General features: G+C 42.6%; 1 protein-coding gene across 1 annotated transcript in view; it reads right to left on the bottom strand.

The window, feature by feature from the left end:
* The window catches only part of LOC120060046 (neuronal PAS domain-containing protein 3), a 199,374-nt gene that overhangs the window by 98,177 nt on the left and 80,986 nt on the right, over window positions 1-20,211 (bottom strand). The window contains exon 6 of the mRNA XM_039009108.1: window positions 2,862-2,951. Within this exon, the coding sequence (XP_038865036.1) occupies window positions 2,862-2,951 (90 nt within the window). The remainder of the gene's footprint in view (window positions 1-2,861; window positions 2,952-20,211) is intronic.

The following is a 20,211-nucleotide window of genomic DNA, read 5'->3' as shown; positions in this document are numbered from 1 at the left end:
ATAAAACACAGTCCCTCAGCTAAAACACACAGGCACACAGCTAAAACACACAGTCACACAGCTAAAACACACAGCCACACAACTAAAACACATAGCCACACAGATAGACGAGTTTGTATTGGTCTGCCATGTAGCAGGCTTCTGTCTATATCATGAGCTGGTCAGTATGTGTAGGTCATCCTTTCTAACGCGGCTGTTTTTTAAGATATCACATATTACAACTACATAAGTGTTGCTCTCCACTTTCTGGGGGACTGAGTTTTGAAATCAGTGGAATAAGAGTAGGATAACTAAGGAGATAGAAAAAATTCTGGTGTTTGATTGCAAATACGCAGACAGAGTGGAAAAGAGAACACACAGAAGGCTGTTGTATAAAACCCCGTCTCAGGATTACATCTTCAAACTGAGGGCAACCATGGCAACCGTGACAGACAGGGAGAAGCGTCCGTCCATGTATATAGCCTAGCTAGCTACATTTTCAGAAATGACACGTTTCTAATTTTGTCAGAAAGTCGTTTTCATTTCAAGTTAAAGTGTACTGTTAGCTGGCTGGTTACGCTAACGTTATGTGTATGATCTGTGTAGTTATATTATTCGTATCTCAGAGCCATTTGCATTGCTAGTTATAGCCTAATGTTGAACGTGGTTGGTTAGCTACCTGCAGATTCATTCAGGGTAGTAACGTTATGAATTGTGATTATTGTTTAGCTAGCTAGCTACATGTCTAAACAAAAGACTCCAATACCATGCAAGTTATTTATTTTACATTTTTATCCCCAATTTTCCATCTTGTCAATAGAATGTGCATGATGTCACTGCAACAACTATCGATAGACGTAGCTGGTAAATTCGCGCTGGCTATCTACTCCGATTTCAGAGCACTCTCGTTCAACACCCGTCGAATATGGCCGGTGTCAGTAAACGTTGGCAAAAAAAGTGTAATTAAGTGTTTTCGGCTCCCGAGTGGCGCAGCGGTCTAAGGCACTGCATTTCAGTGCAAGAGGCGTCACTGCAGTCTCTGGTTCAATCCAGGCTGCATCACATCTGGCTGTGATTGGGAGTCCCATAGGGCGGCGCACAATTGGCCCAGTGTCGTCCGGCCAGGGTAGGTCGTCATTGTAAATAAGGATTTGTTCTTAACTGACTTGCATAGTTAAATAAAGGTTAAATGAAATATATATATTTTAAAATTTGCCAGCAGCACAGTTGCAGTCACCAACGCTCTGGATAACATAACCATAACAGCCTAACCAGCTCTGCTAGGGCGAGTAAAATGGCCAGAGTGAGCTGTTCTCTCATTTGTCTCTGGAAGTAGCTAGCAAGCTGGCCAACGTTAGCCAGTTACCTTGGGTGCTTGACTGCCGCTATGAGGTCAGAACGCTCGGATCAACCCTACTCCTTGGCCAGAGCGTCTAGTGTGAGTTCTGAACGCTCCGAGAGCGAAACGGACAATCTGACAACGCTCTGAATTTAGGAACGCCCAGAGCTCACTCTGAGCGCACTCTGGCACTCCAGATAAAATTTACAAACCAGCCTTTAGTCTTGAAATCTTTGGTTGTTTAGCACATGGCATCACATGTGAATCCTTAAATAGTTGGGCGGGGCTAAAGCTTTAGAGGGTGTGAACGATGCTGAATGGGTGTAGACAAAGAATAGCTCTCCAGTAGGAGTACAAAACATTCAAGGGATATTTTCTCAAAAGTGAAGTTACATGTTTATCAACTTTCAAAGCAGAATTACTTTCCCATTGTCCCTCAACTGTACTGTATGATATATCATTTTCTAGCTCTGAGTCTCTACTTTTATCCGATGTAAAAACCAGGCTCGCCGGTATCTGCATCCAGGGTTTGTACATCATTTGGCCACATCTATTTGTCCTTTACATCTACGTGTCCTGTATTCTATTTATGCCATGTATTATGAATCTAAGTGAGTGTTTTCTTATGCAATATTTTAATGATGTAAATTCTGTTAAGTCTATTGGTTATACAAAGGTCAAGTCTATACCTAGAAATATAATTTGGGTTCTGGGTTTCTGAGTTGGTAGATGGGCTCTGATAACCTGACGACTCACACTAAATTCTTCCGCTGCATGAGGGGTGTTGTACAAAACATCTCTAACCAATCCGAGTATCAAAGCCAATGACACAGTTTCAAAATGACACCTTACTCACATGTGTTCTGGCTCTGACCCAACCCATCGGTTTCTGGACCAATCAGATGGCCCCGAATGGCCCCTTCGCATTCGGTAAAAAGTCAGGGAGGTACTCAGATCCAGTCTCATTGTGGAGAAGAAACGAACGTCCATGGGCGTGGCATAGCATTTTGGCCGGAGCAAGAAGTCTGGGTAGCCAGGAAAGGGCTCTGTGTACTCTCTAGTCAGTCTACAATAGCCCTGTGTGTGTGTGTGTGTGTGTGTGTGTGTGTGTGTGTGTGTGTGTGTGTGTGTGTGTGTGTGTGTGTGTGTGTGTGTGTGTGTGTGTGTGTGTGTGTGTGTGTGTGTGTGTGTGTGTGTGTGTGTGCACTCAAGTCTGTCTGTCTGTTAGCCCTGGAGACAAAGCTATGGTGTATGAAACCATTAGAATCCTCAAGGTCACTCCCCCTATCGTTTGACCTCCAAGACGTCTCTGTCTGTTTATTGACATGTAATAGCAGACTGGGACCTGTTAGCATACTACTGAGATGAAAAATACCCTCTGATCAAATTGGATGGCTGCAAATTAACTACAGGGCCAACAAGCTGATGAGATTTTAAATGAGCTCTAATTTGTCTGAATTGTCTTCAAGCCAGCGCTGATAAACAAAAGAAAAGGAGAAACAAATGGTAGTAGCGATAAGGAATTGACTGTTGTTGCACTCACCTGTGAAAGTCCCAGGTATATGGACACCGTCTCAGAGATGTACAAAAACCTTCCCTCCTTGTTTAGTGCAAATACAAATCCATCCAGGGACTGTGTGAGAGAGAGAGAGAGAGAGAGAGAGAGAGAGAGAGAGAGAGAGAGAGAGAGAGAGAGAGAGAGAGAGAGAGGAGAGAGAGAGGAGAGAGAGAGAAGAGAGAGACGAGAGAGTAGAGAGAAGAGGAGAGAGAGAGAAGAGAGAGAGAGAAGAGAGAGAGGAGGAGAAGAAGAGAGAGAGAGAGAGAGAGAAAGGAAGAAGAGAGAGGGAGGGGATAGGGAGAGGAGAGAGAGATGAGATAGAGTGAGGCTTTAGAAATCTGAGACGAGGTTTAAATATCGCTGTCCACCAATGACCCTCAACCAAATTTACTGAGCCTGAGCAATTTTGACAAAAACAATAGCCCTAATTGTGCAAAGTTGGAAGAATCTTAATGAAAATTGTTAAAAGCTGTAATGGCTGCCAAAGGTGCATCCACCAACTATTAACTCAGGGGGGTGGAGACTTATCCAATTATGATAATTCCATTTTTTGTATTTATTAATTTGGAAAAAGTTCCTTTCACTTTGAAAATGTAGAGTAGGTTATGTAGATCTGTAGGAAAAATCGAATTTCTTCCCTTTTTAGATTCAATTTTAAGGCAGCAAAATTTGAAAAAAGTTCAAGAGGCTGTAGACTTTGTATACTGTAAATCAATATGCTGTGTGCAGTAATAATACAACGTGAATAAATGGATTACACCATAATAGTACAATAGCTTTACATTTCATCCTTAAATGCTTTTAGTGACCTTTTAGCATATTTGAAGTACTGTTGTGCAATGGTACTTAATATGAAATATGTTGTATAACATACAACCAGAAAAACACAGTATTTCTGTTTTACTGTAGATTATTTTCCATCCACACAGACAGACAGACAGACAGACAGAGTATATATAATTAAATCCAGATGAGAAAATAATTCCAATTGATCTGTGTGTGTAACGACGGAGGGTTCCCAACAGTACTCATCTACCTCACATTAATAAGCCATTGATTTCTTCCCTCATATGAGGTATTTGTATAGCTACAATCAAGCCACATCGTTGGAAAGATGAAACAATCTTATAACGATCAGTGAGAGAGTTAAAGTGCTACTGTCAGTCCTCTAGTCTTTTCCTAATGATGGATAGATGGCGACTGAGTGTGTTGATTTGTAAAGGCGCCAATACAGATTTAATTGCGTGAGTTTGTGGGAAATATATTTGCCTGGCTACCAAAACTCCTTGCTCTGGCCAAACGCTACGCAACGCCCAAGGATGTTAGTTTCTTTTCTGCAATGAGTCTGGATCTAAGTACCTCCCGACAAGTTCTAGAACGCAAACACATTCTAACTGTTCTGATTGGTCCCAGAAACCGATGAGTTGGGTCAGAGCCAGAACACATGTGGGTAAAGCAGCGTTTTGAAAATTCGTCATTGGCTTTGATAGTCTGATTGGTTAGAGACGATCCAATACCTGATGACTTTGTTTTGTACAACACCCCTCATTTTAATGTCACCACAAGCCATATCAATGACGGCAGTCTGACTGAGGTATGTAGAGAACATAGAGCAGCGGAAGAATCCAGTTTGAGTCGTCAGGCAAATATTCATGGCAGTTGTTTGTTGCCTCTGTGTTGATGTGAAGAAATAGGAATGGATTTCAAATGGTCGGGGTTATGATCCAGTACTATTTCACCCAGGCTACAGATCGTGGCATAATCGAACGCATGGATCGCTCACCTTTGGGTGAACATTAAACTTGGCCTTTTAAACGTGTCAGCGCTCTGTTCTCACAACCAATGTAATAGCATCGATCTCTGGGGAAAGGAAAGAAAGAATTCATCTGGGTTTTCTTGCTGTAATATAATTCAACAGTTTAATAAGTGTTGGTCTCTGGTTCAACCTGGACTGACGAAGGGGCCATTTTTCTGTTTATTGTGATGACCGTGCTGGCGGACAGGATGTGATTTATTGAGCGGTAGTTGAGGTGAAATGGCTGAGCTGCATCGACCATGTCAAATCAAATCAAATTTTATTTGTCACATGCATCGAATAAAACAGGTGTAGACCTTTCAGTGAAATGCTTACTTACAAGCCCTTAACCAACAATGCAGTTTTAAGAAAAAATAAGTGTTAAGAAAGTATTTACTAAATAAAATGAAGTAAACAATAAATAAATATAAAAATGAAAAAAATAAGAAAATAGAAAAAGAACAAATACTTAAAGTGCAACAATAAAATAACAGTAAGAAGGCAATATACAGGGATACCGGTACAGAGTCAATGTGCGGGGGCACAGGTTAGTCGAGGTAATTGAGGTAATATGTACATGTAGGTAGAGGTAGAGTGAGTATGCATAGATAATAAACAGAGAATAGCAGCAAACTTTTGAAAGGGGAGTTGCTGTATGTCTGGCCCCAGTGATGTACTGGGCCGTACGCACTAGCCTCTGTAGTGCCTTGTGGTCGGAGGCCAAGCAGTTGCCATACCAGGCGGTGATGCAACCAGTTAGGATGCTCCCGATGGTGCAGCTGTAGAACCTTTTGAGGATCTGATGTCTGATATACATAGTGTCGACTAGGTACAGGGTTTTACATGGTTGAAGCGTACATACTGATGAATGGCAAGCTCTTGACCAGACATACAGCATCTCCCCTTCCAAAAGTTTCTTCAGGACTTCTTTTTTTATATTTAAACAAATGCATGGTAGGGTATTACATTTATACAACTCTTACCGTCTGTCATCATCAATCCAAAAACAGTGGTTAAAATGTCAGAGATAAAATATGACTATGTGCAGCTTGACTGTAACATGAATTCACTTTACTTAGATCCTCATCGATCTACACAAGTAAATACGATGAAGGGAAGAAGAGGAGGGAGAGGAAGCATGAAGGTAGGAAGAGGAGGGGGGGAAGCATGAAGGGAGGAAGAGGAGGTGGGTATAAAGACAGAAGCGTGCAATTCATTCATATGCTTATCTCATTAACTTTTACAACCCTGTGGTGTTACAATTTAAGGAGAAGAAAAGCGCAGTGCTCATGTCTAGCGGGCGGCTCTGTTCCCTGCTAGCGCTAGACATGCGAGTTGATTTATTTATTGTATTCGAGCATTCCCTTCCTATGTGTCAGGAACAAATGTGGCCACCGCTGGAGACTACATTGACAAGTCCTTTGTATACCGCGGTAAAAAATGAGCCACTTACTTACAATACATCCATAGGATATCAGACGCAAGAAGAATTGAAATGGGAAGTGTTCCCAGTGGTGTAACGTCTTCTGGGGGCCAGAGAATCAATAGAGAATAACTTATTTTCTTTATGAGAACTTAAGATTCAGCAAAAGTTTTGTCTGGGGAACTTTCGCCTGATATGGGCAAGAGAGGGGATGAAATGTGCATTAATCACTCCAACAAGTCGTACATTCCTGCTAACACAATGACTTTTCACTGAGCCAGGCGACCTGGTCCCACCACTGTGCTCCCTGCCTACTCTCTCCCCTTCTCCCTCACATAAAGCCTATATCACTCAACGCTAGTGTTATAGTGTCGCTATGCCCCCAAGGCTAAGATAAGCAATCGGCCAAGTCCCATATTTTGTTAAATCACTGCAGCTATATTAGGTTGAATGGAGGGATGGAAAGCGGGGATCTTGGGGAAGAAAGGGGAATTGGTTCAGTTCACTCTGCCGCCTTGTGCTGCTGCTGAGATCCTTATCGTCGCGGCAACTAAAGGAGACATTGGTCTTTTGTCTGCAGGATTGCCCTTCACATCCTTAAGGAAGAAGTCTTGAACTTGTCTTTGTTTTGAAGAGCCCCTCAGACCTCCTCCGGTCTGATCTGGATTAAACACCAAACACCTCTGGCTCTCTAGCCACCTACTGCGTCCCCAATCACATCCTATCCCCTATCTACTGCGCTACGTTTGACCAGGGCCCATATTTAGTGCCCTTTGTAGGGAATAGGGTGCCATTTGGACACAGCCACTGTTTAAGATGTTAAAGCAGTTCCTGCTTAATAACCACCAGACACCATCCCCTCTCTAGATCTTCTTTCAAATATAAACATCTTTTCAATGGGCTTGTCTTCACAGAGCAGAACACTGGCCAGTCTGTGATCCCAGTACAGAAGGATAGCAGCATGGGGACTTTCATCCCCAGGATAAAAACAGGAGATATCAGAGAGAGACGAGGGCTTACTGGACTTACATGCTAATAAACACTTCTTATACCACAGACAGACTGGAAGGACACACAGTCTAATGACTTTAACCAGATCCTCATCAGGAGCCTAATTATCATGATATTACAATTTAATGTAAGTACATTTTTACATTTTAGTCATTTAACAGACGCTCTTATCCAAAGAGACTTACAGGAGCCACTAGGGTTAAGTGCCTTGCTCAAGGGCACACCAACATTTCCTCCCCACTTAGTCGGCTCAGGGATTCAAACCAGCGACCTTTCTGTTACTGGCCCGACCACTAGGCTACCTGCCAACATCAATTCTTAACAGTTTATATTTAGTTTTTTTTTCTCCAATCAAATGTAGGGTCATATTTTAAACTAAGTCTAATGAAGCCTTCATAAGCTCTTTATAAAGTCTGCATAAATTCTTCACAATTAATTTATAAGCATGGTTATTTCACATGGGATAACTGTTGGATTAGCTTTGACTTCTCTGCTAAACCACAATTTCAGTGGGACTGTTACTTTAAAATAAACAAAACATTGGTGACAACAAACCCAGAATGAGCAAACATCAACTTGAATGTGTTGATGGTGTTTATTGATGGAACTTTGATATTGTTTCCTGTTTGGAACATATGGAACCTTTATGACTCCTCCTCTCTGAGACCAGGTTTAAAGGCACAGTACAGTGATTAAAGCCTCATGTTTAAAGGCACAGTACAGTAATAAAATGTACCTCCAGCAACATCATCAGCCCATAAGAACAACTGCAACAGCTAACAAATAATATGTGCCTCCGCCCCTGGTGGGAAAAGAAAGAGAATATAAAACCAAAGATCCTCCCTTGCCAAGATAAGCAGATGCCGCTTGGGACAATATGATAATAAACGTCTTATTTCCACCTACTACTGTTACTATTATATTCACATTCACATATTGTCCAATCCACCATGCATCTCAGAAGTGAAAGACTAAAAACACCTTGACATTTCATCACTTATTTATGTTGTTATAGGTAGTTATAGTGGGATCATGGAACTATACCGTATGATGATCATTCTATGATAACCTATATGATGGGTGACCTAAAGTTATGTGTGAATGCTATAACTTCTTACAATTCAGACATTACACCTGAATGAATCATCTCCTCACAAGTACAATGACCAGGCTTCTACAGTACATCTACAACTGTATTAGACTAAACGCAGGCAAAATGTTAAAAGGCCTTGATGCATTCATTAAGGCTGGTCTGATGAGGGGGGCCTCCCCACTAGAAGTCAAAGGCGAGGGTGACTCGTACTTATAACACATGTAGTGACAGGTTAAGATCAAGGGCTGTGCTGACATTCTCCCTGCAAAGGTCAATGTATGGTGGGCCCCGCGATGAAGAAATGAGGCCTCTGCCGTCATTGCCAAGGCAAAAGGTCAGGCACAAGCTGATTGGTGATAGAACTATCAAATTAACCAATCAATACACGGCTGGGATGGGAGGAAGCAGGCCCTCAGGGGAGGGGAGACAGACCGGACCAAATGCCAAGATGTCAATAGCTCTGCGCCAGAGAGAGTGGAGAGAGCCCTCAGCCCGCCCACCCGGCCGTACAAGTTGGAGCGGAGTAACACCCTCCCTAACACACCGCTGCTGCCTGCCTTTCACATTCCCAAACACACACACACACACACACACACACACACACACACACACACACACACACACACACACACACACACACACACACACACACACACACACACACACACACACAAAATGCACAAACAGTCATACCACAACACCCACAATCATTCAAACATGCACTTGTGCAAATACACAAATGAACACTCACACGCGTTCTAATTCACGAGTAGATTGTTAAGTAGTGTCGCAGTTTTCACAGTAAGACTTGATTGATTGATTCAACAAAAGCAAACAAATGATCTAATGCTTCAAAAGCTGTTCAAAATAGTACTGACTGTCATGCCTCACAGTCCCATACATGTAAAAGACAAATTGGCAATGATTTCAACTGGACAAGGAAAAGTGGAGTTCAGTACAGTATAGGAGAGTACATGAAGGTGAACACCCGTGTTCCCATTTAGCAATGGTGCTTCAGCACAAGAGGTATTAATCCCCCTCCACCAGTTATTGCTGGAGCTCAATATCACTTCAATTCCCAAGTGAGAGCCGGGCGCTTTGTACCAATCTCCTCTGAAGCAGGACTACTCACATATTACATGTCCATCCTTTTCCTCAAACCAACCGCCCTGCCGTGCCACCCCCATTTACACTGAAGAAAGGCATGGCCATCTAAGGATAAATTGAAACGTGGGTTATTAATAGTGCCTCAATAACAATTCCCGGGTGATCTTTTTTGGCCACAAGGGTCAGCTCTATGTTAACCCTGACTAACACAAAATATGAATTAACGATTTGAACAAAGCATTAGTATTAGTATTGTGCAAAACCAATGGAATCTTGTCTACTATGTACCCCTGAAACCACAGAGTTGAATCTGCTGGGATACTACAGTGCTCTCAGGGACCAGTGCCGGTCCACGGACCAGAGGTTGAGAAAAACTTGACTAGAACATACCCACTTACAGACATACAAACCATCCGGGGGTCATTTCTTAGACCTGGATGGTGGAGATACAGTAGATAAACAACAACAACAACAACGACGACAGACTGTTGAGTTGGAAGGTTATTGTGGGGTATAGCTAGTCTCAAAGTGCTGAGCAGGTGGAAATGGTAGCGCGGCCACAGTGCTTCCTTCAGTCCCAGAGAGATGTACACGAGGAGCAGGCGGAAGTCTCTCTGTCTGCACCTCTCTCCCTCCCTCGTGGCCCTGCATCCTTCCATCCATCCCTTCATCCGTTCCTCGCTCCAATCATAATTAAGCAGCAATTAAATCACTTTTCTGTCCTCCTTTCTCTCCTCCACATGTGTCAGTCTGAGGGTCAGCTTAGCACTCTGTAATTGATGCCGAGTGTCAGACAGAAAAAGCCATCCGATGGGATTCACATATGTTTTCTATGTGACGTAAATGTTTAATAGGGACCTACAGTAACACTGTTGTCTCGCTCTTGCATTTTAAATAAAGAGGTCAAGCAAAAGCTCCCGATTATAGAAACAGAATTCTGTAAAGAAATCCTATTTAATGGAGGATCGTGATCTTTTTTTAAACTCCAAATATTTTTCCAAGTTAATTTTCAATCATGCGAAAAAATGATGTGTTTACATCAAGCTGATTGCATGTCATGTGTTTTAACAGCAAATTATTATGCTCCATCATTACACATAGATAATTGCTCAATGTATAAAATAGTTTTTCAGTATGTTCATGAATGCAAATAAATGGCTTTGAGTCCATAAATGTTCTGTGTTCTCTGACCAGACACTCATCACAGCCTACCAGACTAATCATCTGAAAACATCACTAAGTGCACTTTAAAAGCACAGCATTTGACTCGTTACTTTGTTTTGTGTTTTTCTTATTTATGCTCCCTGTGGTCCCAGCTACCCACACATTTACATTTCTGTAGCATGTGAATTTCAATGTTCTTCAAACTCACAGTTCAAACTTGCATCACAATTAAACAGTAGCTTAAAGTGCATTGCAGAGAAATTGCCTCTCTGAATCTGTCGGGACTCTGTCAATTTTTGACCTAATTAATTATTATTTTAAGCCTAATATTTAACATGATTGTAATTCTGTTGGCTTGTCGGAGAATAGAGAAAGAGTTCCAATATGTGATGCTTTCTTACGCAGAGGGGAAAGAGTTGGGGGAAGAACGTCCTCAATTGCATGCATTTTCCGTTACTGAACAATTTGCTCTATTTAAGAAAAGTGAAGACCTGAGGTACTCTCAACAAGTATCTAAATCAACATGTGTTGTGTAGTTAGGTTATAACTAGGGAGAAGCAGTGTAGTTGTGCTTTGAAAAACAATAAAACTACACAAAGGACAAAGAAATTTAAGTTAATTAAAAAATCTATATATTCCTCATGGATTCTGAGGACCTATTTGAAAGTTGTAAATCTAAATCAAAATACAACACTCATAGGTTGTATTGGGGTTTAAAGTGAGGCTAGGATGAGTGATGGGACAAGGCCATTGAGGGGAGGTGGGAGGCTAGAAGGCTGGAGGTTGGAAAGGTGGGGGATGGTGGGCTGGTGTTGGCTGTATTGGGGTTATAAGGAAGGCTGCAGTGGTGGGAGTGGGACTGTGCTCGGAAGGTGGGAGGCTATGAGGGTTGGTGGGTGGGGGATGGTGGGCTGGAGTTGGCTGTCCTCTGACAGACATGTAGATGGCTATTGATCCCCAGCCGTGTTCATCCTAACACATTGACAAACACAGGCGCTCGCCTCAGTCAACAACATGTCGATAGCTTTACACAGACAGCTAGGCGTCCCATCCTGGAGACCTTCTAATCACTGTGTACCAACAACAGCCTCCTGTCTCTCTGTTTCTGACATGCACTTGTAGCCTCACTATGCAGTTATACCATATTTTGGTTAGGCCCAATAATGTAGATAATTTGTATTTGGATTCTAGTACCATATACCAGTCTGTACCATATACCGGAATACAAAGGGAAATCTAGACGTGAGCTGCCCAGTGATGCGAGCCTACCAGACAAGCTAAATGCCTTTTATGCTCGCTTCGAGGCAAGCAACACTGAAGCATGCATGAGAGCACCAGCTGTTCCGGATGACTGTGTGATCACGCTCTCAGTAGCCGATGTGAGCAAGACCTTTAAACAGGTCAACATTCACAAAGCAGCGGGACCAGACGGATTACCAGGACGTGTACTCAAAGCATGCGCGGACCAACTGGCAAGTGTCTTCATTGACATTTTCAAACTCTCCCTGACCGAGTCTGTAATACCTACATGTTTCAAGCAGACCACCATAGTCCCTGTGCCCAAGGAAGCGAAGGTAACCTGCCTAAATGATTACCACCCCATAGCACTCAAATCGGTAGCTATGAAGTACCTCCCGGATACCCGAGACCCATACCGCCCCAACAGATCCACAGATGACACAATCTCAATCGCACTCCACACTGCCCTTTCCCACCTGGACAAAAGGAACACCTATGTGAGAATGCTGTTCATTGACTACAGCTCAGCGTTCAACACCATAGTGACCACAAAGCTCATCCCTAAGCTGGGACTAAACACCTGGGACTAAACACCTCCCTCTGCAACTGGATTATGGAATTCCTGACGGGCCACCCCCAGGTGGTAAGGGTAGACAACAACACGTCTGCCACGCTGATCCTCAACACTGGGGCCCCTCAGGGGTGTGTACTTAGTTCCCACCTGTACTCTCTGTTCACCCACAACTGCGTGGCCAAACACGACTCCAACACCATCATTAAGTTTGCTGACGACACAACAGTGGTAGGCCTGATCACAGAGACAGCCTATAGAGAGGAGATCAGAGACCTGGCAGTATAGTGTCAGGACAACAACCTCTCCCTCAATGTGAGCAAGACAAAGGAGCTGATCGTGGACTGAAAAGATTTGGCATGGGTCTACAGATCGTCAAAAAGTTCTACAGCTGCACCATCGAGAGCATCCTGACCGTTTGCATCACCGCCTGGTATGGCTGCTCGGCATCTGACCGTAAGGTGTACAGAGGGTAGTGCGTACGGCCCCGTACATCACTGGGGCCAAGCTTCCTTCCATCCAGGACCTATATACTAGGCGGTGTCAGAGGAAAGCCCAAAAAATTGTCAGAGACTCCAGTCACCCAAGTCATAGACTGTTTTCTTTGCTACCGCACGGCAAGCGGTACCGAAGCGCCAAGTCTAGGACCAAAAGGCTCCTTAACAGCTTCTACCCCCAAGCCATAAGACTGCTGAACAATTAATCAAATGGCTACCGGACTATTTACATTGACCGCCCCCCCGCCCCCCCCCCCCCCCCCCCCCTGTTTTGTACACTGCTGCTACTCGCTGTTTATTACCTATGCATAGTCACTTCACCCCTACCTACATGTACAAATTACCTTGACTAACCTGTAACCCTGCACATTGACTCCACACCGGTACCCCCTGTTTATAGCCTTGTTATTGGTAATTTATTATGTTGCTTTTTATTATTTTTTACTTTAGTTTATTTGGAAAATATTTTCTTAACACTTTCTTGAGCGGCACTGTTGGTTAAGGGCTTGTAAGTAAACAATTCACGGTAAGGTCTACACTTGTTGTATTCGGTGCATGTGACAAATAACGTTTGATTTGATTTGATTTTGATTAGCTATAGTAAAACAAAAACTAGCAAGCCATCAAAATCCAATCCTTGCTTGATACTTTTAACATAATATAATGATACAATTTAGAAACTGCTGTGACTTTCCCAACAACGTTTGGAATCCTTTGGCAGGCAACCATCACACAGCAATTAGGACTAGACCTCTAGTCAAACGCCTGTCTCTGCCATCCATGCTGGTTTGTTGGCGTGGAGCGCTGTGAAGACGAGAGCCAATCTCACTCTGTAGTCTGCCGTGGGGGGCGTGTCCTGGCATCCAGTCTGCATTCCAAATGGCACCATATTCCCTATATAGAGCACTGGTTTTGACCAGGGCCATAGGGCTCTACTCAAAAATAGTGCACTATATAGGAAATAGACCGCCATTTGGGGACGAAGCCATGGTCATCCCAGCCAGGGTGGACCTGGTCCTTCCTGCCTGGCTGCCACTTCCTCGTCCACTTCCTCGTGTGTGACGACACACACCACATCACCATGGAGATGAGATGCGGCCTAGTCTGCCCTGGGCCCTCTTCCATCCCTTCCCTCCATGCTACATTATGCAAAGGCACTCGCGCTAATAAATCTTTTTAGCTAATGCTTTCCAGATGGAAGCAGCATCTCTCTAGTTTAACCTTCCTAAACCCTTCCAAAAAATTCCTCCCACCGCCACCTCCCTACCAATTTATCTGCCTTTGATTGAAATGGCATCAATAACCCCTGGCAATGGTGTGACATCATTACCGTTGGCATATTGTCTTTGGGGCTATAGAAGCTTCCTGGCGGTGAGTGCAGTCAGTAAACCCACTCTGGAGCTATAGTAGCTATAGCATGCATCTGCTGACAGCCTTTAGGCAGAGGTAGAGCCATGGAGAAATATAAGGTTAAATCCCAAATGCCACTCTATTTTCTATAGTAGTGCACTACATAGGGAATAGGGAGCCATTTGGGACGCGCACCATAAGGGTCTGGGCAGAGGTAGAGGCTAGGAGGAATCCCATCCACCGGGCTGTCACTGACTGCAGGTGAGATGTCTCTGTCCAGACCAGTGCATGCCTGTTATGACTGACGACTGCACTATGACTGAGCTGTGGTATTTACAGTAAGTGTTTACCCCCCCCCCGCCCATTTACTGCTTTCTGTCCATAAATACAGTCCTCTTCTATTCAATATGTGTCAGTGTTTAAAAGGCATACAGGACGTGTAACTAACCTCACCATCTCACTGTTTGGATGTAAGATCCCAGTTAGCCCTGATCATTACAATAAAACAGTGAGTTAGTAAATTAAGTAGTGGTACTGTGTGTCTTTCTACAAAAGATAATGCAATTAATACATTACAGAAACCTTACATATATTTACACATGTATAGTTCAATTACAAAGCTTTGTTGGTGCCACACACACAAAACACTCCCAAAAAAAGTAATTGGCCCATTGATCAGAACAGAAGTAAATTAATAAACAACTTTGTTTGTAGTCTTTTTGTTGGTCATCAATAAGAAACAAAAATGAACTTTTAATTTGTCTATGATAATCAGTAGTACTCAAAAGATCCACAGAATAAATACATATCTAAAACGCAAAGACTTTATGGATTCCTAGGCCTATGTCCTCATTGACTTTGATGTGAGCTAGCAGACTGCTAATCCATACTATGCTAATGGGGGGAAATGGTGGATATACATGGAATACGTGTTCATTGAATCTAAATAAGTATGCACAGGCCATGGAGCTCTGAGTTTAGATTTGTGTAGCTGCGTTAAGTTGTTTTAGTTTTATTGAATGCTTTTTAGACATAGTTAAACATTTAATTCATTTTTTGTCTATGTGCAGATGTAGGCTCTTAATTTGATCCAGTGTGGTACAGCAGGAAAATATTCCTGCAGCAACAGGAAATGTGAAATATTATGTGTATTATAATTGATGGACATTTTTTGTAGGGGTTGATTACATTTTTCGTTAGGGCAAATCTAGTCTGACATTTAAAAGTGGAATTTACAAACTGTAGAAGCCTTTTAACACCTCGAATACACTACAAGTTTGCATTTCCACCTGTGCAGGAAAATTCTCAGCAACAAAAGATGGATCAAATTAAGATCTTACATCTGTAGTTTCTCGTCACAGCCACATGGTTATATTTCTCTCAACTTATATGGTTATATTTCTCTCAACATATATGGTTATATTTCTCTCAACATATATGGTTATATTTCTCTCAAGTTATATGGTTATATTTCTCTCAACTTATATGGTTATATTTCTCTCAACATATATGGTTATATTTCTCTCAACATATATGGTTATATTTCTCTCAACTTATATGGTTATATTTCTCTCAACTTATTTGGCTATATTTCTCTGCAGACGAGAACAGAACAGGTGGCTCACCTTGCCCAAATCCTTGTCTACAGTGGGGTCACTGATGCAGAGAGAGGATCCTCTAGACCAGAGAACATTTTAGGACACACTGAGCCGCTTCTCAACCTGCTCTCAGAATCTTGATTAAGGAATTACATGGGGGTTTTGCCAAGTAGCAGAAAGAGATTATCTGACAGTGCAGCTTTCCCTCTCTCACCTGACAGACAGTCCAGCTGAGGTTGCTTCCCCTTGAAGTGGGAAATGGGGCTGTAATGACTGATACTTCCCCTCCTGTTAAAAAAGCCCACTGTGCTGGTGACTGGATCAAAGAGGGGCTCTATCTGTTCGGAGGCTCGCTGGTGAGGAGAGGTCCCTTTGAAAGAGCATGTTTGGTTTGTTTAAGTGTCAGCAGAAGGAGGGAGCAGAGCGGTGAGCTGAGATCTATGCAGCCTGGGAGCTTGCACATCAGACTGTGTTCAAAGGGATCTAATGCTACTCCTGCTGTAGTACAGTATAGTTGTGGAACAAAGGGCTTTGTTTTGCGGTTTGGCCAGTAGAGGGACCCTTGTCAACAGGAAGATTAGGAAGGAACAATTGCATGGTCTAGTCTACTTTAGCCCTGTATGGAGGAAGGTTTAATCAACTCTCACATGCCTCTACTGTGCTTCATCATATTGGCCTATATCTTACTATTTAATCGTCTTAATTGTTTTTTGTTAATTGATGATTTTTATGTGGATAAGGTTTCAAATGAATGACTCGTTTTGGTACTATGATACTAAATACAATGTTCATGTCATCAATAATGATCAGAATCATCAAGTACATGTATTGTTCATCTGTAAATTTAGCAGTGCTAAAATAAATGATACAGGGGATACAGTACCTTCAGAAAGTCTTCACACCCTTTGACTTTTTGATTTATTTGTGTTACAAAATGTGACTAAAATGGATTGAATTGTCATTTTTTTGTCAACGATCTAAACAAAATACTCTGTAACGTCAAAGTGGAAGAAAAATTATTCTTATTTATGGCATATAAAACACTAATATATCTTGATTAGATAAGTATTCAACCCCTGAGTTAATACATGTTAGAATCACCTTTGGTAGCGATTACAGCTGTGAGTCTTTCTGGGTAAGTAAGAGCTTTGCACACCTGGATTGTACAATATTTGCTCATTGTAATTTTTTTTACATTTCAAGCTCTGTCACGTTGATTGTTAAACATTGCTAGACATCCATTTTCAAGTCTTGCCATATATTTTCAAGCTGATTTAAGTCAGAACTTCAACTAGGCCTTTCAAGAACTTTTAATGTCGTCTTGGTAAGTAACTCCAGTGTATATTTGGCCTTGCGTTTTAGGTTATTGTCCTGCTGAAAGGTGGATTTGTCTCCCAGTGTCTGTTGCCTTATTGCAAACAGGATGCATGTTTTGGAATATTTGTATTCTGTACAGGCTTCCTTCTTTTCACTCTGTCATTTAGGTTAGTATTGTGGAGTAACTACAATGTTGTTGATCCATCCTCAGTGTTCTCCTATCACAGCCATTTAACTCTGTAACTGGTTAAAATCACCATTGGCCTCATGGTGAAGTCCCTGAGCGGTTTCCTTCCACTCGGGCAACTGAGTTAAGAAGGATCCCTGTATCTTTGTAGTGACTGGGTGTATTGATATACCATCCAAAGTGTAATTAATAACTTCACCATGCTGAAAGGGATATTCAATGTCTGCTTTAATTTTTTTTTTACCCATCTACCAATCTGTGTTTGAAATTCACTGCTTGACTGAGGGACCTTACAGATAATTGTATATGTGGGGTACAGAGATTGGGTAGTCATTCAAAAATCATGTTAAACACTATTATTGCACACCGAGTTAGTCCATGCAACTTATTATGTGACTTGTTAAGCAAGGTTTTACTCCTGAAGTTATTTAGGCTTGCTATAATAAAATGATTTATTGACTCAAGACATTTAAGCTTTTCATTTTTATTAATTTGCAAACATTTCTAAACACATAATTCCACTTTGACATTATGGGGTATTGTGTGTAGATCACTGACAAAAAATCGAAACGTAATCAATTTACATTTTCAGGCTGTAACACAACAACATGTGGAAAAAGTCAAGGGTTGTGAATACTTGTTGAAGGCACAGCATGTTAATGAATACCTCCACTCTTCCATGCCTACACCTGTATGTGATAGGTGTTAGCTCCTCCACATGAGACAGCCAGGGATCATCTCATCTGAACTCTCCACGTGTAGATAGTAGGCCGTGTGTCTGTGCTGTGTCTGTCTGCTGCCATCCTCCTCACCTGCATCTTTGGCGTCTCCAACCAAATGTTACCTCAGATCTTTTATTCCCCTCATGAATCTTTTACAATACCCATCTGTACGGTACCGTACGCCACAGACCAAACCCCACTATTGTCCTGCTCCTAGCCCTGGCAGGCTGGCTCCTCTCTCCCCTCGCCGCTCCTCGCCGCTCCTCCACTCTGGCTAACCAACAGACTCCATATGTCGCCTTAATGGATTTCCCCAGGAAAATGAGGAGGATGTGAAGGGCTGAGGGCTTTAAAGCAGCAGTGGGGAGGTGAGGTGGGAGAGGAAGGGGGGAAGGCTTTGGGGAGCGTGCAGGCTGACGTGAGGGCGGGTGGGTCAGGGGGAACAGCTATAAAGAACATCTTGGTACAGTTAGGACATCTCTTTCACTGAAGCCTGGGAGAGGATTATGATTCCGGGGCAGCGTGTCGCATTTGTCTTCATTTTGTCTGACTGTCTTCATGCGTTATTATTAGTGGCTGTCAGAAGGGGCTGAGCAAGGGGAGGAAAGAAGGAGGCTTTGCAGGCTGTAGACCCCAGCCACTACAGAGAGAGAGAGAGAGAGAGAGAGAGAGAGAGAGAGAGAGAGAGAGAGAGAGAGAGAGAGAGAGAGAGAGAGACTGGCGGTGATGGTGGTGGCCGAGGGAAACAGTGGTTGATTAGAGAACCACCCCAGACAGTCAGGACATGATATGACACCTCTTTTGAATGTGTTCCTAGTTCCATAGGGAGATTTATCAAGGTCAGTAGGGTTTACAGCTACTGTAACAGAGCAGAGGGGAGGTCCTGTTCACATTACACTTCCTGCTGCTCTGCTGGTGATACTACCATCCCTCTGTTTTTATAGACCACATGCTTGTGGTTCTGAGGTGATTGAAACGGTTAACATCCTCGCAAACAAATACGTCACCACCGACGTGACCCGTATGACTGCAGTGTATAGGGTATTTCATCCAACTTTCCTTTCACTCAAAACACAGGTTTGTGTGTGCATTGTGTGTGCATTATGTTGCTAAGGCAAAAATCTTGTTAGGAGAACTCTGTTTAGTTTCCTCTTAACAATAGCATACTTTTAGCTCGGTTAACAATAAAAGTCTATTTAACTGTCTCATAAAAACCGCATGATAAAGTAAATAGCTTGCTGAGTTGACCCAGAACAACCACATAGTAAATATCCTATAGCATGCATCTTATCTTCAAAAGATTTTGCAATAGTTTGTGGTTGGAATGTGAAACCACTAATTTCCCTCAGCTTCTAACAGCTGAAGTCTAGCTAGTAAAATGGTGAACACTGTATTGAACCACTGTCTCTACCAGGGAATTTCCAACACAGAAATAGCCAGTAGTGACTCAATAGTGAGTCACTAGAGTCTGAAGTGGTACCGAAGTTTCACAAAGTATGTAAAGACAGTTCTGCACCAGTGACTGGATCATGATCTCAGGCCCGAGGGGCAGCAGTAAAGTCAGTCACAACTAAGCTCACCAGATTGGCTGTAGACTGAGTGAGCGTTAAGGCGAGCTTTAGTCAAAACTCCCTTGTCTGGAAGAAAGAAGGCTAGCTAACGCCAGACCAGACCTGTAGTCTGAATCATAGCCTCCTTCTCTGATGCTCCGACGCTCAGCTCCACTCCGTGCTATGCCAGACCCTACGTTTACGAGGAGTGTTGTTTGAGGGAAAACATCAAATGTCATTAACGACGAGCGTCAATAAAACCCAAGGAGGTCTGTGTTGTGGGTATTGTAAGCAGAGTACTGGCTGTGTTTGACATGTCGGCTACAGCTGAATGTGGTTCCTCATGAAAGGTCTATAAAAGCTGTTCATACAGACACTGCTCTGGTGCAGGCCATGTTTCATGCAATTAAAACCCAACATTAGTTCCATAAGCAGTAGGGGGCCCTCATTCCAGCCAAATCAAGATGGAGCTGGGAGCAGTTTACGATTCCTAGATGACAAATTCAAAGTGCCATAAAACAGTATGCTAGAATGTTCTGATCGGATGCAGAACTAAACAGAGGAATAACATGGTAGAAGGGAAGGACATAAGGACAAACTCTCCCACCAAACAAAACTGAGACACTTGCTCTCCTTAACTTCTTCACAAAACCCTTTTTCTACACTGGTAAATATAACCAGATTTAGATTCTTCAGTACTTTTGTATACTT

The sequence above is a fragment of the Salvelinus namaycush genome, chromosome 15, assembly GCF_016432855.1.
Source record: "Salvelinus namaycush isolate Seneca chromosome 15, SaNama_1.0, whole genome shotgun sequence".
Taxonomy (NCBI): Eukaryota; Metazoa; Chordata; class Actinopteri; order Salmoniformes; family Salmonidae; genus Salvelinus; species Salvelinus namaycush.
The sequence above is the reverse complement of the archived record's forward strand: the minus strand, read 5'-3'. Positions and strand labels throughout refer to the sequence as shown.